At 49.5% G+C, this 18,921-nt stretch overlaps 1 protein-coding gene across 1 annotated transcript in view; it reads right to left on the bottom strand.

Annotated features, from left to right (window-relative positions):
* Positions 1 to 225: 225 nt before the first annotated feature.
* DMKN (dermokine) overlaps positions 226 to 18,921 on the bottom strand; it is an 80,096-nt gene continuing 61,400 nt past the window's right edge. Inside the window, exons 22-27 of the mRNA XM_075071178.1 lie at positions 6,603 to 6,626; positions 6,143 to 6,199; positions 5,015 to 5,041; positions 4,502 to 4,564; positions 3,809 to 3,832; positions 226 to 511 (exon numbers count right to left, since the gene is read on the bottom strand). Of these exons, the coding sequence (XP_074927279.1) occupies positions 3,830 to 3,832; positions 4,502 to 4,564; positions 5,015 to 5,041; positions 6,143 to 6,199; positions 6,603 to 6,626 (174 nt within the window). The 3' untranslated portion in view covers positions 226 to 511; positions 3,809 to 3,829. The remainder of the gene's footprint in view (positions 512 to 3,808; positions 3,833 to 4,501; positions 4,565 to 5,014; positions 5,042 to 6,142; positions 6,200 to 6,602; positions 6,627 to 18,921) is intronic.

Genomic DNA, 18,921 nt, shown 5'->3' with positions numbered 1-18,921 from the left:
CAGCCTCCCACACTCCCCCTCTTTAGTCTGTGGAAGCGCTCCTGGTGAGGATACGCATGACCGACAGAAGGAGGGTAGTGTGGACATCAGCCACCACAGTAATTAATAACATCAATTGACTTAGGGCTGCAGTGTAGACATGCTTAAAATGGAGCAAATCCCGCGCCAGTCTGGAAGTCAAATTAATTTACCGAGAAACATTTGAAAAAGAAACAATCCCAAAGCTTTTTGTACAGTTGCATTTATTTTTATTTTTGCAAAGCTCTTGGCATTCCCCAGGGCAGCAGAGAGACAGAGCTCTTTGCCCCCTGTTATATCGAGAGACACCACAATCAATGAACAGCACAGTGATCAGTTAGAGTCCCAGTCAGTCCAATTGATGATTCTCATGTGGCATTTGATTGGTCAGGAGAGGTGAGAGGCAGCAGCATGGGAAACGTAATGGCATCGTCGCCGGTTCAGCAGATCTGGTTTCATCAGCGTGTCTCCTGTTAATTAATCATTCCAGGATCTGCAGAGCCAGGGAGAGATGGCAAACAGCAATTATGGTCCCACTAACCCACTGGGAATTAGACAAGTACCCTCCCCCACACCCTAAAGGAATTCCATCCCTTTCCATCCCCCGCCAGCTGGGTGCATTTTACATCAGTGCCCTTTGCAAACTGTGTTATTGATAGACTGGAAAAGGGAGTCAGAGCCGCGCCGATCAGCTACTCCCTCTGCCCCCAGCAGTGTCCAGCAGTGTGCAGGAGGTGCTGGGTGGGAGCGAGGGTGGGGCATGCTCGGGGGAGAGGTAGAAAGGGGCAGCAAGAAATGGGGCAGAGCCAGGGCGGGAAGAGGCAGAGCGGGGGCAGGAAGAGGTGGGAGGACCTGAGGGGAAGATGTGGAGTGGGGGCAGAGCTGGGGGTTGAACACCCCCCCCGGCACATTAGAAAGTCAGCACCTCAAAGATTAAACAACAGTGTTTTTGGCAAATGGAAAAAAAAATATGATTTTGTTTTCTGTTAAAAAAACAAAAAAAGCCCTGGGCTATTTTTGAAACTAGAAGAAAAAGAACTGGAAGCTGTTTTACTGAATCTTATGACACTTGCTGAGGAGAGATGAGGATCTTTCCTGAACTCTCACTTAGGTTAGCAGGAGATTCAAAAGCTCAACAGGCGCTTCTGTACCCAGCACTGTAGGGGGCAGTGTCGGTTAGTGGCTAGGTTACTGGACCAGGAGTCAGAGTACAGCCGTGTTAGTCTGTATCCGCAAAAAGAACAAGAGAACTTGTGGCACCTTAGAGACTAACAAATTTATTTCAGCATGAGCTTTCGTGCTCACAGAATGGAACATACAGACAGGAGATATTTATACATACAGAGAACATGAAAAGATGGAAGTATGCATACCAGCAGGAAGAGTCTAATCAAGTGAGATGAGCTATCGTCAGCAGGAGAAAAAAAACTTTTGAAGTGATAATTAAGATGACCCATAGAAGGTGTGAGGAGAACTTAACAGTGTAATGACCCAGCCATTCCCAGTCTCTGTTAAGACCGGAGTTAATTGTGTCTAATTTGCATGAGGCTGGGAATGGCTGGGTCATTACACTAATTGAATCTATTTCCCTGTGTTAAGTTCTCCTCACACCTTCTATGGGTCATCTTAATTATCGCTTCAAAAGTTTTTTTTTTTCTCCTGCTGACGATAGCTCATCTCAATTGATTAGACTCTTCCTGTAGGTATGCGTACTTCCATCTTTTCATGTTCTCTGTATGTATAAATATCTCCTGTCTGTGTGTGCCATTCTGTGCATCTGAAGAAGTGGGCTGTAGCTCACGAAAGCTCATGCTGAAATAAATTTGTTAGTCTCTAAGGTGCCACAAGTACTCTTGTTCTTTTTGTGGACCAGGAGTGTAGCTGAAATCATGTGTATGATTGTCCATGGTGATACTATTCTCTCCACTCCACAGGCGCAGACTGACAGCAGTGGCAGCCAATCACAGTTCCCTGTGTGTTTGATCCCACTAGAGCAGCATTTTTAAACGTTCGGGTCATGACCCAGTACTGGGTCACAGCACGTCAGGCACTGGGTCGATCTAGTCAGCACTGCCCCCTGGGACGTTAAAAGACCCATCGGTGATGCTGCCCAGCTAAGGCAGGCTAATGCCTACCTGTTCTGACACTGCGCTGCACCCCAGAAGTGGCCAGCAGTGGGTCCGACTTCTAGGCAGGGTGGCCACTGGGCTCCGCATGCTGCCCTCACTCTGAGCACTGGCTCTGCACTCCCATGGCTGGGAACCATCCAATGGGAGCTGGGGGCGTCGGATCCTGCGGGCAAATGCTGCACAAAGCTGTTTGCATGCTTCCGCCTAGGAGCCGGACCTGCTGCTGGCTGCTTCCGGGATGCAGCGTGGTCAGCGGTGCCAGGACAGACAGGAAGCCTACCCTTGCACCCTGGCTGCATGGCTGACCGGGAGCCGCCGGAGGTAACCCTATGCCACAACTGCACACCCCAACCCCATGCCCCAGCCCTGAGCCCCACCCACAAACATGGAACATAGTCCTGCACTCCAAACCCCTCATCCCCAGCCCAACCCCAGAGCCTGCATCGCTAGCCCAGAGCCCTGACTCCCTCCTGTACCCCAACCCCCTTCCCCACCCAGAGCCCCCTCCCACACCCTGAACCCCTCATTCCCGGCCCCACCCCGCAGCCCTCACACCTGCACCCCAACCCTCTGCCCCAGCTCTGAGTCCCTCTCACACTCCAAACACCTCATCCCCAGCAACATTGGGTCGCTGACATCAACAATTTTCTCTGATTTTAGAGGACCCTGTTTCAAGAGATTTCCTGGGTACCCAAAAGAAGTTAGGGGACACTTTCATGCCTCCCTAGTGGACTTGTGGGAGAAGAGGTCATCTTCTGGTAAGGCCGTGGGAAATTGTCATGAGGCCCCTGCTGCCAGTTGATAATGTATTCTAGAATTCCTGGGACATCTCCCGGCTGCAATACATTCCAGGTGATTTCAGAGGAACTTTTTGCGAGATGTTCCATGAGTACTGAAGGGAACTGTAGAGATGTCAACATCCCATCACTCCTGGCAATCTCCCATAACCTCCCTGGAGCTACTGTGGGTTCACTAGGAAACTGTTTGAGGTAAGTCCCAGCAGCAATGCCTTCTGGGTGCTACAGAAAGCTTTTTGTGTTCTGCATCATGGATAGCTGGGGATGGAGGTGGGAGTGGTTGGAGAGAAGGTCAATCTGCGGTAAACCCTCTGGAGCAGCTAGTGTTTCCAAAGTGCCTTTGCAACATTGGAAAACACAGCCAATGCTCCTTACCTAGCAAATGTTAACAGAAAACAATCCCGCCAAAACCTGGTTGATTCCCCTGCTCTGTGTGAAGACAAATGACATGGAAAGGTAATCTCTGCCACTTCCACTGTTGTCTTTTAAGCTGTTGTCACTTACGGTATTGCAGTTGAAACTACCGAAGCCCAGCAAGCTGCAGAATATTTATTAAGTGTATCATTGAATCATTTGATCATCAAATGAATCAGTGAAGCTATGGATTATTTAAACCAGCTGATGATCTGGCCCCAACATCATTCTGATCCACTTCTGGAAAGAAATATAACCCTTGCAAAAGTTCATACACCCAAAGGCTGCAGAAATAGTTTCAACTCGCTCAGCAGAGGAGATACAGGGTGACAGAAGTTGCCTCGAGAATTTTGCAAGCAAAGGGTTCAGCTAATAGTGAGCAGCGATGCAGGATACTCTTGAGACAAAATAAAGCAAAGTCAGAGAGAAAAGATGACTGCTGATACTCACCGCTGACTAGAAATTATTGTTTTACTGCAACAGAAAGAAAAGTTAGGAATGCACACTGTTCAACTCGCCACCAGGGTAGCAGAGGATGCACCATTTAGTAGCTTCAGAATAGCTCAAAGGAACTATGGGACACTTCATGCCTGTCCAGTGTCCTTGTAGGAGAAGACATCATCCTCCCATGAAGCCATGGGAAATTCTCATGAGGCCCCCAGTGGGGATGGGCATGTATCAAAAAACTCTTGAGATATCTCCCAGGTGCAGTGCCTTGTGGGTGATGTCTAAGACCCTCTTGCAAGATATTTCATGGGTGCCCAAAGGAATTGTGGAAAGGACAACCTCCCATCAGCCCTGGCAATCTCATAGAAGCCTCCCAAATATATGTTCACTGGTGACCCTCTGAGGTAGCTCCCAGCAGAAGTGCTTTCAGGAGTGATATCAAAAAGCCTCTTCTGGCATGCCTCATTCTTACCCCTAGTACTGTGGGAGAGGGAGGTTAACCTGCTATAAGCCTCTGGAGATGTTCATAAGTCCTGTGGAGTGAGAGGATTTTCCATGTTGCCTTTGCAACATGGGCAAATGCAGCCAATGCTCCTCTAAGGCAAACGTTACCAGACATCAAACTGGCTGAAACGGGGTCTGTTCACTGATGTGTGTGAAGCTACATAGCATGGAGAGGGAATCTCTGCTACTTACTCCATTGTAGTTATTGTTACCGTTGTTGTTGCCTATGTTGCCGTTGGCCACGTTGCTGTTGCCCTGCAAGATGGGGAATGTGTATTATGTTTACTGTGTAACACCTATAGGGCTTAACTGGATATTCCATCGACCCAGTGGACCATGGAAAATTTAGAGTATCTGGGTGTGTGAAGTATTGATTCCAGTGTTTCTCTGGACAATTTACACCAGTGAAAACCTGGCCACTTTGATTCCTGTTAAACTTCAGCAAATTGACATGAACTGGGGATCTCCCCAACGTCATTCACATCCACTGGTAGAAACCAGAAGAGAATCCTTGGTAAAGCTCTGACATTCCAAGGCTGTAAATTTGTTATTCAAGGCTGGATTGATGGGAGAAAAGGGATCAGGATGGCAGTTGTGTATGAAGCTTTGCGAGCAAAGGGTTGGGCTGTTAGTGAGCAGCAACATAGAATACTATTGAGGCAAAGTGTGATAAGTTCGATAGCAAAGATAACTGCTGATACTCACATGTAACCAGAAGAATTGGTTGTTTTTCTGAAACACAAAGAGAAGTTAGGAATGCACACTGTTCAACTCTCCACCAGGGTAGCAGAGGTTGAACCATCTAGGAACTTCAGAATAGCCACATCAGATCAGACCAATAGGCCAATCTACCCTGATGTCCCTTCCCGGGTTGAAACAGAGGAATGAGCCCCCCAATCATATCTCGTAAAAGGCCCAGAATTCCAGTGCTGGCCTCACCAATGCCGTAGACATAGGTAATATCTCCTCGGTCCTAATCTAGCATTTTTACTTTTATGCTATTCTGAGATCCACTCACAGTTAAGTACATTTCTTATTCATAGATATCTGGGTCTCCTCTTTTGTTCTTCAAGAAACAAGCCACATGTTATTCCCACTTAGATGGCATGAGGCAAAATTAATTTAATAGCAAAGAATTCAGCCAAGGTGTCCTTGCTAGGACACAATTTACCCTCAGTTCCTAGGACTGTTGCCAAGAGCAATGCATTCCATTTGATTTTGGAAGGATCGCTTGTGAGATATTTAGTGGGTATCCAAAGGAACTGTGGGACACTTCATGCCTGTCCAGTGGACTTGTAGGAAAAGAGATCATCCTCCCATGAAGCCCTGGGAAATTCTCATGAGGCCCCCAGTGGGGATGGGCATGAATCTCAAAACTCTTAGGATATCGCCCAGGTGCAGTACAGTGTGGGTGATTTCAACGACCCTCTTGCAAGATATTTCATGGGTGCCCAAAGGAATTGTGGAGAGGGCAACCTCCCATCAACCCTGGCAATCTCATATAAGCCTCCCAAATATGAGTTCATCTGGGGACCCTCTGAGGTAGCTCCCAACAGAAGTGCTTTCCGAGTGATATCAAAAAGCCTCTTCTAGCATGCCTCATTCTTTCCCCAGGTACTGTGGGAGAGGGAGGTTAACCTGCTATAAGCCTCTGGAGATGTTCATAAGCCCTGTGGAGTGGGAGGATTTTCCATGTTGCCTTCACAACATCGGCAAATGCAGCCAACGCTCCTCACAGGCAAATGTTACCAGACATCAAACTAGCTGAAACGGGGTCCATTAACTGATGTGTGTGAAGCTACATAGCATGGAGAGGTAATCTCAGCCGCTTACGCTGTTGTCATCAAAGCTGCTGTCACCCACTTCACTGGTCTTCAGGATACCGGAGTCCTGCAAGATGGGGAATGTGTATTATGTTTATTGTGTAACACCTATAGGGCTCCAGCAGATAGTTCATCTACCTGGTGGGGCCTTGGATAATTTATAGCATCTGAGGATGTGGCGTATTGATTCCAGTGCTTCTCTGGGCAATTTATACCAGGGAGACCCGGCCCCGATGATTCCTATGAAACTATGACAAATTTACATGAACTGAGGATCTCCCTAACATCATTCTCATCCACTGATAGAGACCAAGAGAGAATCCTTGGTAACGCTGCGACATTCCAAGGCTGTAAATTTGTTATACAAGTCTGGACTGATGGGATAAAAGGGATCAGGATGAGCAGCGATACAGAATACTATTGAGGCAAAGTGTGATAGTTCGATAGCAAAGATAACTGCAGGTACTCACCACTGACCAGAATTGGTTGTTTTTCTGCAACACAAAGAGAAGTTAGGATTGCACACTGTTCAACCCCCCACAATGATAACAGAGGTGGTTCCATCTAGGAACTTCAGAATAGCTACATCAGATCAGACTAATAGGCCAACCTATCCTGATGTCCCTCCCCAGGCTGGAACAGAGGAATGAGCCCCCTCAGTCATATCTCTTTAAAGGCCCAGTATTCCAGTGCTGACCTCATTAATGCCATAGACATAGGTAATATCTCCTCGGTGCTAATCTAGCATTTTTACTCTTATGCTATGCTGAGATCCCCTCACAGTTAAGTATATTTCTTTTTCATAGATATCTGAGTCTCCTCTTTTGTTCTTCAAGAAACAAGACTGGCTGAAAAGGCGTCCATTCACTAAAGTGTGTGAAGCTACATAGCATGGAAAGGTAATCTCTGCTACTTACGCTGATGTCGTTAAAGCTGCCATCTCCCACCTCATCGGTCTTTACGCTACCGGAGCCCTGCAAGATGAGGAATGTTTATGATGTTTACTGTGTAATACCTACAGGGCTCGAACGGATATTCCATCGACCCAGTGGGCAATGGATCATTTATAGTATCTGGGAATGTGGCGTTTTGATTCCAGTTCTTCTATGGACAATTTACACCAGTGGGAACCTGGCCTTGTTGATTTCTATGAAAGTAGGGCAAATTTTCATGAACTGAGGGTCTGCCCCAACATCATTCTCATCCACTGGTGGAAACCAAGAGAGAAATCTTGGTAAAGCTGCAACATTCCAAGGCTGTAAACTTATTATACAAGGCTGGATTGATGGGACGAAAGGGTTCAGGATGGCAGTTGCATAGAGAGCTTTGCCAGTAAAGGGTTGGGGTGTTAGTGAGGAGTGATACAGAATACTATTGAGGCAAAGCGTGGTAGTTAGATAGCACAGACAACTGCTGATACTCACCACTGACCAGAATTAGTTGTTGCGCTCCAACAGAAGGGAAAGTTAGCAAAGTGTACTGTTGAATTCCCCGCCAGGGTATAAGGGGTTGTATCACTGAGTAATTAAAGAATTGCCACAGCTGATCAGAACAATGGGCCAGTCTATCTTGATATCCCTGCCTAAGCTGCGGCAGAGAAATCAGTCCATCTAGTCTGGTTTCTAGGTGCAGTGCAGTGTGTGTGATTACAGAAATCCCCTCTCGTGAGATATTGAATGGGTTCTGAAGGGAAATGGGAGTTGTCCACCTCCCATCAGTCCCTAGCAATCTCCCCTAAGCCTCCTGTAACCTACTCTCTGTTCACGTGGGATGGGGACTTTCTAAAGTAGCTCCAAGCAGCAGTGTCTTCTGGGTGATATTGGAAATCCGCTTGTGGTGTATTTATAGCTATGCAGGGGACTTGTGGCAGAGGTGGTCAACCTGCCATAGGCCTGTGGAGATTTTCATAAGCCCCCTGCAGCAGATGTCATTTCTAAATTGCCTTTGTAACATGGAAAAACTGCGGGAAATGCTCCTTGCTTGGTAACCTTTACCAGACAAGAAACAAGCTGGAGCAGGGTTGATTGACCTGATATGTATAAAGCTACGTGACGTGAGGAGGGAATTGCTGAAATTTATGCTGTTGTCATTAAAGCTGCTATCACCAACTTTGTCATTACTGAGGCTACCAGAGACCTGTAAGATGAGGGGTATTTATTATGTGTGTTATGGTAACTTCTAGAGGCCCCCTCCTGATTATCCATTGACCAAATGGAGCTACAGACAATTTACATCATCTGGGGGAGCTGGCCTACGGGGCATTTACAACAGTTTGGCCCTGCTCCCAACATCATTCTAGCCACTCCTGGAAATCTATAGATAATCCTCAGAAAGAAACCAGACATCCCAAGGCTGCATGATTTGTTTCATCGAGCCAGATTAATGGATAAAGCAGGGCATGAGGGCAGTTGCCTAGAGGGTTTTGCTGAGAAATGGTTGTGCTGTTAGTGAGCAGCGATGTAGGATACTGCTGAGGCAAAGCATGAAAGTCTGACAGCAAAGAGAACAGCTGATACTCACCACCGACCACAACTGCTTTTTCTGCAACAAGAAAAAGAAAAGTTAGGAGTGGTCAGCCCCCACCAGGCTACCAGAGGTCACGTCATGCAGTAACTTAGGAACTACTGCTCCAGATGAGACCGATGGGCTAGTGCACCCTGATATCCTGCCCAGAGCTGAAACAGAGGAATGGGCCCCTCTAGTCTGGTATCCTGCCTCCAACATGAGCCCGTTTTGCAGTGCTGCCCTCATGGTGTGTCTGTGCAGCACCTGGCATAAGGGGCCCTGATTCCAGTTGGGTCCAGGTCTGTCCCTCACTGTGTGTGTGCTGAACACCTGGCAAAATGAATCCTCTCCAGAGTGTGGGCAGGGACTGTCTCTCCTGTGTCAGGGCAGCGCCCAGCATAATGGGGTCCTGATTTCAGATGGACTCTCTAAGTGCTCCTGTAATATAAATAATAAGTACATCATCTCACCAATGGAGCTGCTCTGGTGCTCTCCAGGGAGAGGAGCCCGATGAGAAAAGCAGCCACGTACAACACCTTCATCTTTGCATCTTTACTCTCTCTGCAGCGGAGTTGTTTCTGGTCTGGCACGCTCCGTGGGAGATGGCAAGGCTGAACACTGTATTTATACTATATGCTGGGCTGGGCACTGCACACCTCGTTGTTCCAAGCCCTGATAACGTGATTGCAGTGAGAGCCAATTTCATCCTTCTCCTCCCCTAGACCCTCCCATTCCTCCTTCCCCCACCACACCCTCATTTCCTCTTAATCTTTCCTCCACCACACCCTGCTGTAGCCCAGACTTTCATACTCACCTTTTCATCGTGCAACAATCCCAGGTTTTTGAGAATCAAGAGAGGCTGAGCGAGGTCAGGCTGTAGGAAACAGGTCACAGCCCCAGTGGCTGTTGGTCTGGAGCCCACCTTTGAAAATGGGAAGTAGGTTCCTAAGTCACCCAGGCCCTTTGTGCTGATATAATTGAAGTGGTACAACTCCCCTAATGGCATTGCTTATTACCATACGGAATTATTATGCAAGCGATGTCTACGTTACTGCCTACGTCGGCAAAACGAATGTCGGTCAAGAGTGTGACTCTTCCACCCCCCAAGCGACGTAAGTTACACTGACATAAGCAGGACATGTCGGCGGGAGAGGTTTTCCTCCCGACATAGCTTATGCTGCTCGCGGGAATTGTTTTTTTATTTTTATGGGAGAGCTCTCGCCCATCGGCATAAAGCATCTTCACCACACATAAGTGAAGACATGGCCTAATTCTTCCTTCTCACTCCTGGAGTCAAGTGGTTTTATGAGACTGTGACATTGCACTCTATATGTTTGTGGAAATATGCTTATGAGTGTTAATAGGACACAACTGGAATGTGTTTTGTGCTAGATATGCCATGTAATGTATCTTTGCAAAGGTTATGATCTACTGACTATATTCATCCTATTTGTAGGCATGGATCGTTTTCATATCTGAAATTAGGAAGGTTGAGTCTATGTTTGTATTTGAAGTGTTTGCTGTAGGAAACACATAAGGGAGGTTTTGCCAACATACTGTGAAGTGTCTGTTCAAGTCGCTGGGAGTGCTTTACTAACAATGAACTTTGGGAGATGCCAATCCACATCTGAGCTTTCCTCGAATGTTCAAACTAACATGTAAAGAATGGGGTCGGCCTGCAAAAAGCTGAATCTTTCAGGGACATGTGACTTTCCCAGGTGGCTACAAATTCCATCTTGTTGCTGCGATTTTGCACAGAAGAACAAAGGGCTTTCCACCCACAAGAGAGAGAATATAAAAGGCCCTGGAAGCCTTTCCATTTTTGTCTTCAGCTGGCTCAAGAGATGGCCTCTCTGCCCCGAAGAGATGCCTGAAAGAAACTGGAATAAGGGACTGTAACTACGGGGGTGTGAGTGATTGCTGGAGCCAGGCCATTAACTACAATGTTGGTCGGAAAAGGCTTGTGACTGAGATAACATCTAGGGTGAGAAGTTAGTGTGTGTAACTAGATCCTTAGTGTAATAAGTCAGCCTTGCGTGTTTTGATTTATTTTACTTAGTGACTTACCTCGTTCTGTCTATTACTTGAAACCACTTAAATCCTACTTTTTTACACTTTTGTTTATTATTAAACCCAGAGTAAGTAATTAATACCTGGGGGAGCAAGCAGCTGCACATATCTCTCTATCAGCGTTATAGAGGGCGGACAATTTATGAGTTTACCCTGTATAAGCTTTCTACCGAGTAAAACAGATATATTTGGGGTTTGAATCCCATTGGGAGCTGGGTGTCTCGGTGCTGGAGACAGGAGCACATCTTACGCTGTTTTCAGTTAGGTCTGCAACTTTGGGGGCATGATTCAGACCCTCAGTGTGTGTTGCAGCAGGCTAGTGTGTCTGGCTCAACAAGGCAGGGTTCTGGAGGCCCAAAGTGGCAGAGAAAATGGGCTCAGAGGTAGTCTCAGCACAGTCCCAAGGGTGGTCTATGTGTCCGAACCTGTCACAGTGGCATAGTCGGCAGGATCTGTGCACAGCTGATTGCTTTGAGAGACTGGTAGTGATTTTAAATGAGTTTTGAGTGTGGTGGCTGGAGAATAAACAAAGTGATTACTGGTTTGTTATTTTCGGTTTGTTTATTTCGGGTGAGGGAAATAAGTACAAGAAAGCAAGAAAATGACTATCAGTGTAGACAGCTCCAAAACTAGGGCTGGCTAGACTGGCAGCAGAAGAGAAGGCAAAGGACCACAAGTTCCAAATGAGGCTCAAAGAAGCAGAAGCAGCCAGGGAGGAAGCTGCTCACAGAAGAGTCTTGGACTTAAAAGAGAAAGAAGTTGAGGCACAGAAAGCTGCTCAGAAGGAGAAGGAAAGAGAGAGGCAGCTAGACCTGAAGATAAAAGACAGAGAAATACAGGCCCAAACTGACACCCAGAAGCATGAACTAGCTGTAATGGAGTGGAAGAGACAGAACCCATCAGCAGCTGACTCTTCTTCCCCCAAAATCCACAAATGGGAATGATTATGCTCTCACTATGAAGAATCCAGTGAAATTGCCAAATATTTTAGCACCTTTGAGACACTGTGCACCCTGAGCCTGCAGACTCTAGGGCAGCGTGCCAGAGTCATGGACCACAGGGCATGTAGGGTCTGGGCTTGAGGGCAGCCCCAGAGTCACGGGATTCAAGGCACACAGGGTTTGGGTTTAAGGGGAGCCCAAAAGTCACAGACCCCAGGGCATGCAGGTTTGGGATTCTAGGCCAGCTCCAGAGTCACAGACCCCAGGGCACACAGAGTCTAGGCTCTAGGGCAGCCCCAGAGTCACGAGCCCCACAACCTTCCCTCTCTTGGCAAATTTCAGCAATTTCAGGTTCTGTCCCAAATGGGAACTGCAGCCTTGTCCGTGTTGGCCTCTCTTGGGCAGGGGGGGCTGAAGGCTGCAGCACGCTGGCTCTGGCAAACTCCAGCCTCTGCTGCCCCTCACCCCTGTCTGTCTGACCTCACACCTGGGCAGGGAATGGAGACTGCACTGACCTCGCCGATCACAGAGCATCTGGCGATGGGGAGAGAGGGAACGTCTGCCCTCAGCCAATGGAGGAGCCCCTCACTCTCAGAGACCCCATCTGCCTCGGACCTGACAGAAGGAGATAGGATTTCAGTGTCTGGGGTGGGGGGTGAGGGAGGGAAGTGGGAATTCTCTGCAATGTTTTTCTGGATGAGATGCCTGGCAGGGACTGATTTGTCTAGGAGTTGCTACTCAGCAGGTCCCAAAGGGTTAAACAGCAGGCTGTGGGGCAGAGCAGGAGACTAAGGGGTTTATGTCACTCTCTGGGGTGGGAGGAGCGGGTTGGACTTGCAGAAACTGCAGCCCCCGCTCACCCCAATCACCCCTCACTGAGACACAGACGCCCTCGGCCATCCCTACCCCATCACCCTTTTAGTGCAAAACAGATCATCCCATTCACCAACCCCTCCCTGAGGCAGCGAATGGCAGGGGAGACGGGTGTTGTTTCAATATCTTCCTACGTGAGCCCACCCCACTCATGTCCCCTCTGCTCCCTGCGGGACTCAATAACCTCCCAGGCGCATTGTCTGCAGGTCCCACTTGCTCTCCCTGAGGGGCTGGGTTCTCAGCGTAGGGGAACATCAGCCAACTTGTCCTGGCGGGTTGTTGTGTGGGGTAGAACTGAACCTCTCCTCCCCGCATCGTCACGGCTTCAGCCCTCGGCAGTGTCTGGGGACAATAATCTGGCCCAGCGTCTCTCAGCCCTTTCCGTCCCAGCATTCCCCTGCCATCCAGCTGGGACCTGCAGGCTGGACGGCTAACAACCCCTGTGTCCTGGCAGGTGCTCGTCTACAGAGAATGGTGCTGCCTGGGGAAAGGGCTGAACTCTGTGGCCGGGGAACAACTCCCACCTCGCAGAGCACAGACTGGCAGAGCCCCCAGCCTGGGCTGAGATCCATGGGCCAGGCCTAGTGGAGCTATTTCTGCAGGTTGGCCGCAGATGGAGGCCTCAGTTCATGCTCCACTCACACTTTCGAGGTTCTCTCAGCAGCCCTGAGGGGAAGGCAGGGGGGTTACGATCCCCTGGTGGGGCCACAGGTTGGGACCTTGTGAGCCAGCCAGGCGGGGTCCGACCTCCCTATGCTGACACCCAACGATGTTACTGCAGAAAGGTCATGGGGCCACGTGCCACATGTTACCCATCCCCTGGCTCAGGCCCAGCTCCCATCCAGCTCTCCCTGGGGCTCCCACAGCCTCCCTGGGCAGCAAGAAACAGGTCACCACAATTCCCCACTGCCCTTCCCTGCCATGCAGTGGGCAGCCAGCAGGGACAGGGGCAGGGACAGCCCTGCTCAGGGCACGTCTAGTTCGGGGGCTGCAGAGGAGGCAGCAGGAGCAGTGGGCAGGTGGTGCCAAGTGCCCCAGTGTGCGTCTAGGACAATGACCCGAGAGACACCATGAGTCCATGAGGCAGAGTAGCCCCCAAGGTCTGGACTGTACTGGAGCCCCTTGCCCCTGGGCATCTGCTGCGGTTGCAGAAGGGGTGAGCAGGGTCCCATTCGCTCAGGACATGTCCATGGGAGGCCATGAAATCCTCGGTGCGAAGGGGGCAGAACGTGCGTCACTCACAGGCTGTGTGCGGATCTGGGTTCCTTCATGGCTGGGTCACCTGTTGAGTCACCTGCCGAGTTCCCTGGAACTGAGCGAGAGGGAGAGACAGAACCGAGCTGTGGAACAGACCAAGGGATTTTGCTCCTTCTCACCCTGAGAGCTCTGGGGAACTGCACCCGGACACTGTGCATCATGTGTGCCCTGGCAGTTATCCAACCGCTCCCTTCTAGGGAATTCGAGACCTTGGTCTTGGAAAGGAGACTGTTTCACTGTTCCCATAAGTGACTTTTCTGGGCTGCTGCAGCTCCCAGGGTGCAAGATGCGCCTTCCCGCTCTGCTGCTGTGCAACAAGGGAGATGTAAACTGGGGAAGTCTCTCCCCAGCCTGCCAGGGCCCCAAACCCCTCGACGTGCCCAGAATCCCCCTGGCAGCACTGGCTGTGATGTTCCTAGGCTTGCAGCCCTGCAGCACCCTGGACCTATAGGCTGTGGCACAACAGGGCCCAGTCTCAGCTGGGGCAGGGACTATCACTGTGGGACAGATCAGGGCCTGGTTGGGAGGGTATATCTCAGAGGGGTTGGTGAATGATTGGGATAGGAGTTGCTGGTGGGGTCTATGTCTCACTGTGGGGTGATTGGGGTCAGTGGTGCCTGGCAGGGCATACACCACATAGCAAACACCATATTAGGAGGGATTGGTTTTAAAGCAGGAATTCTTTATAAATACTGTAGAGCTAAAGGTAATTAAAAAAAAATTCAGTTCCTTGTCACAACTGCAAAATAATCACATTCACAAGCTGGCAAATACTGCTATCAACTTAGTACAAATAGGTCTGTGAAACCTAAAAGGCATATGGAATATGTAGGGTGGCTGAACACCACCTCCTGGCTGCTGTGTAAACAATTAATACAATTAGGGAATAAAACTGCCTTAGCCATGAAAGGTACTAAAATGCAAATTCTTAGTTTAGCATCCCTTGAGCAGGAAATGTGGCAATCACACGTACTATTTACCAAAAATTAAAAAAACTGACTCCCTATTAACAACAGACACAGAGGGATATAGGGAAGTGCATCATTCAAATATTACATGGAAATGAAGACATGCTAAAAATTGCTAAGTCTGATGAAAAAACAGCCTATCATTGGTGCAATGTTTTTACAGGCTGGTTCTCGACCTCTAAGGGCAAATTATCGATTATGTTTCACCCATTCGTTGTTGTGTTACTATTGTCCTGTGTTTGCTTGCTAGAAATGTGTTGTATGTGCTGTTAAACAAAAAGAATGTTTGTTAAATTACAACCACAAGCTCAAATGGCCTCTCAGTATATTGCTATGAAACAGTTGTATACAATAGGACCCACTCAAGAATTGTTCTTGAAGGGTCAAAAGGGGGTTATGTAGTAGTAGGATTTTCTGTTTGTATTTTGTATAATTCTGTATCTGAGCTAATTTCAAGGCAGTAACAGACCTTTGAGGGTCACCACTTTGGTGCAGGTTTAGCATTTTAAAATAAGTAGAAGAATGCCAGGAGTGTTTTTCTTTTCCAGTTTGATAATCCTGTTCAAAATGTTCTGTGTAAAGTAATTCTGTTATGTGTGTGAATTAAAAATGTATGTTAAAAATAAGTATAATGGGCATCACTGAACCAAATAGTCTAAAAAAAACTGGAAACAAATGCAAAGGCGCGAGGAGGCTGCAACACGCCCCTATTAAAATGTCAAAAAAGGCAAATTAACAACTCTAAAAATAAAACAGGCACCTGTCAATTAAAATAAAATAACTGTGATCAAAACCTGCATAAAATAACTCCCTAAAAAGTTAATAAAAATACAAAATACAAAATTAAAAAAAAATTAAAAAAACAAGCACGCGTCAAAGAACAATTAATTACAGCATAACAGTGCAAAACTCATTCATCCCAATAAAAAAAATCACTATATAAACAGGGCACCTTGCCATGAATCTTTGGGTTCATCCTGCCAAGACTTCCTCGGAGCATCGTGTGCGACTGACAGAACCCGGCTCCTCCCTACCCGTGATCAACTAAGGTGGCCACTAAAGTGATCCAGACTCTAAACTGGTACCTATAACAACGACTGGTGGGGTAGGGTGTATGTGTGTGTGTGTGTGTGGTGTAATTTAATCCATATGCTAATTATTGTATCTTCAATAAATGTGGCGTATTGCTTTTTCCCCTAAAAGAGATCTCGTGTGTTTCTTAGAAGCACAACAATTGGGGGTTGGGCTGGCTCCAGGATGTCTGTGTTCAGTGCAGGGTGATTGGGATGGGGGGTGACTGGGGGGCTCAGTGTCTCAGCGAGGGATGATTGTGGTGGGGTGTGGGTGGGGACGGTCTGTGTTCAACTGAGAGGTGATTGTGGTTGGGAGTTCGGGGCGGGGGATCTGTGTCTCAATCAGGAGTGACTGGGATGGGTGGTGTCTTGTGGGGTCTGCCTCTCAGTTGCGGGTGATTGGGGTGTGATGTGGATGGAGAGGTGTCTGTGTCTCAGTGAGAGGTGATTGGGATAGGGGATGTGTAGTAGGAGCTGTGTCCCAGTGAGGGGTGATTGGGGCAGGGGATGTGTAGTAGGAGTTGTGTCTCAGTGAGGGGTGATTGAGGCAGGGGATGTGTAGTAGGAGCTGTGTCCCAGTGAGGGGTGATTGGGGCAGGGGATGTGTAGTAGGAGTTGTGTCTCAGTGAGGGGTGATTGAGGCAGGGGATGTGTAGTAGGAGCTGTGTCTCAGTGAGGGGTGATTTGTGCAGGGGTTGTTTGATGATCTGAGTCTCAGGGAGGGGAGATTCAGGTGGTGGTGGCTTGGGGGGGGTCTTTGTCTCAATGAGAGGTGATCGGGGTGGATGGTGAATCGTTGTCTTTGGGCTATTGAGGGGTGTTTGCAGTGAGGTATGGCTGGGGAGGCCTGTGTCTCAGTGAGTGGTGTTTGGGATGGGTTTTTCCTCGGGGTGTGTTTCTCATTCAGAGGGCGATTCGGTAGTGGGTTGCTGGGGAGTCAGTGTCACAGTGAGGGGTGATTGCGATGAGGGGTGCCCAGGAGGGTCTGTTTCTCAGTGAGGGGTGTTTATGGTGGGTTGTGGCCGTGGGGTTTGTGTTCAGTAAGGGTAGACTGGGGTGGGTGGTGGGGTCTGTGTCTCAGTGAGGGATGATGGGAGTGGGCAGTGGCTGAGGAAGTCTGTGTCTCAGTGAGGGGTGATTGGGCTGGAGTGGCACAGCTCTCGGCCCCAGGGCACCTGGCTTGGTGCTGCCCCCCCGGGGCTGCATCATGGCGGGAGACTGGAGCCAGTTCCTGCTGCAGGCCTCACGCCTGCTCCATCAGCTAAGGCAGTGCAGCCTCCTGCTGCTCCGTCACTCCGAGTCCCCACCTCCCGTCCCTGCCCAGACACCCAGCGAGGTGTGTTACAGGGCCCAGCAGCCCCAGTCACGCTGCCTGTGTGAACACCCCGATAAGGCAGGGCCAGCTTTAGGAAGTGTGGGGCCCAATTCGAACAGTTTCGACGGGGCCCCGGCAGGGATGACCAAAAAAAAAAAACCAAAACCAAAACAACAACAAAAAACATCTGTAGAAAAACACGTGGGGCTTGTATTCACCAGGCGGTGCTCTGAGTCTTCGGCGACACTTCAGCGGTGGGTCCTTCACTCGCTCCAGGTCTTTGGCGGCACCGAAGGACCTACCACCGAAGTGCCGAGAAAGACCCAGAGCAAGTGAAGGAACCACCACCAAAGTGCCGCTGGAGACCCGAAGCACTGCCAGGTGAGTAAAAATTAAAAAGGCACCTCTAGCCAGGGAAGGGATTCTCACTGGGTGCGGGGCCCTCTTAGGCGCGGGGTCCAATTCGGGGGAATTGGTGGAATTGGCCTAAAGCTGTCCCTGAAGGCTGTCTGGGGGAGTGAGAGCTGCCATCGCCTGAGCTAGCAGCTCTGTGAGCTCAGGGGCCATAACAGACAGAGGTGGGGTTTGGAAGAAAAGCTGTTTGTGGGAGGAGAGATATGGGGGTGTCTGTACAGCACCTGGCACAACGGGGCCTGATGTCAGCTGGGGCAAGGGCTGTCTCTCACTGTGTGACAGGGCAGGGCCTGGTGAGGGGAGTATATTTCTCAGAGGAGTGGGTGAATGGGATGATCTGTTTTGCAGGAAAAGGGTGATTGGGGTGCGGCTGCCTGGGGGTCTGTGTCTCTGTCAGTGAGGGGTAATTGGGGTCAGTGGTGGCTGAGGTTTCTTCCTCCAACCCCAGAGAGTGACACAAACCTCTGAGTTTCCTGCTCTGCCCCACAACCAGCTGTTTAACCCTTTGGCACCCGCTGGGTAGCAACTCCTAGACCCCTATCAGTCCTTGCCAGGCATCTCATCCAGAAAAACGTTGCAGAGAATTCCTGCTTTCCCCCAGACACAGAAACCCTCTCTCAGGCTCAGACTCAGCCCCAGCCTCAAACACCCAGGTTCCCATCCCCAGGATGCCCAGGTACGAGGCAGATGGGGTCTCTGAGAGGGAAGGGATCCCTAATATCTTGCTAACTTTAGACTTGCCACAATTTTCTGTTTGATTTTTGTTGCCAGTAACCGTATGATCTCATTTTGAATTGTTTTTCCAAGGTAGTGGTGTGTGTACATTTCTTGAGTGGTGACTCTTCTTAGATCAGAGGTAGGCAAACTACCACATCCGGCCCGTGGGACAATCCTGCCCGGCCCTTGAGCTCCCAGCCGGGGAGGCTAGCCCCTGACCCCTCCTCTGCCATCCCCCCTCAGCCTCAGCCCGCCGTGCTGCCAGTGCTCTGGGTGACTCCTGCTGCTCTGAGCGGCATGGTAAGGGAGTAGGGAGCGGGGGTCAGGGACATTGGATAAGGGGCAGGTAGTCCCAGAGGGCAGTCAGGGGTGGGGGTGGTTGGATGGGGAAGAAGTTTGGGAGGGTGGTTAGGGGACGGGGAACAGGGGGGTTGTATAAGCATGGGAGTCCTGGGGGGCCTGTCGGGGGGCGGAAGTGTGGATATGGGTCAGGAGAGTTGGGGACAGGAATCGGGGGGTTTGATGGGCATGAGGTCCCAAGGAAGTAGTTACGGGCGGGGGATCCCAGGAGGGAGCAGTCAGGGGACAAGGAGCCGGGGGGCTGGATGGGTTGTTGGTTCTGAGGGGGGCAGTCAGGGGGCGGGAAGTGGGAGGGG

The sequence above is a fragment of the Chelonoidis abingdonii genome, chromosome 11, assembly GCF_003597395.2.
Source record: "Chelonoidis abingdonii isolate Lonesome George chromosome 11, CheloAbing_2.0, whole genome shotgun sequence".
In the NCBI taxonomy this organism is placed as follows: domain Eukaryota; kingdom Metazoa; phylum Chordata; order Testudines; family Testudinidae; genus Chelonoidis; species Chelonoidis abingdonii.
The sequence above is the reverse complement of the archived record's forward strand: the minus strand, read 5'-3'. Positions and strand labels throughout refer to the sequence as shown.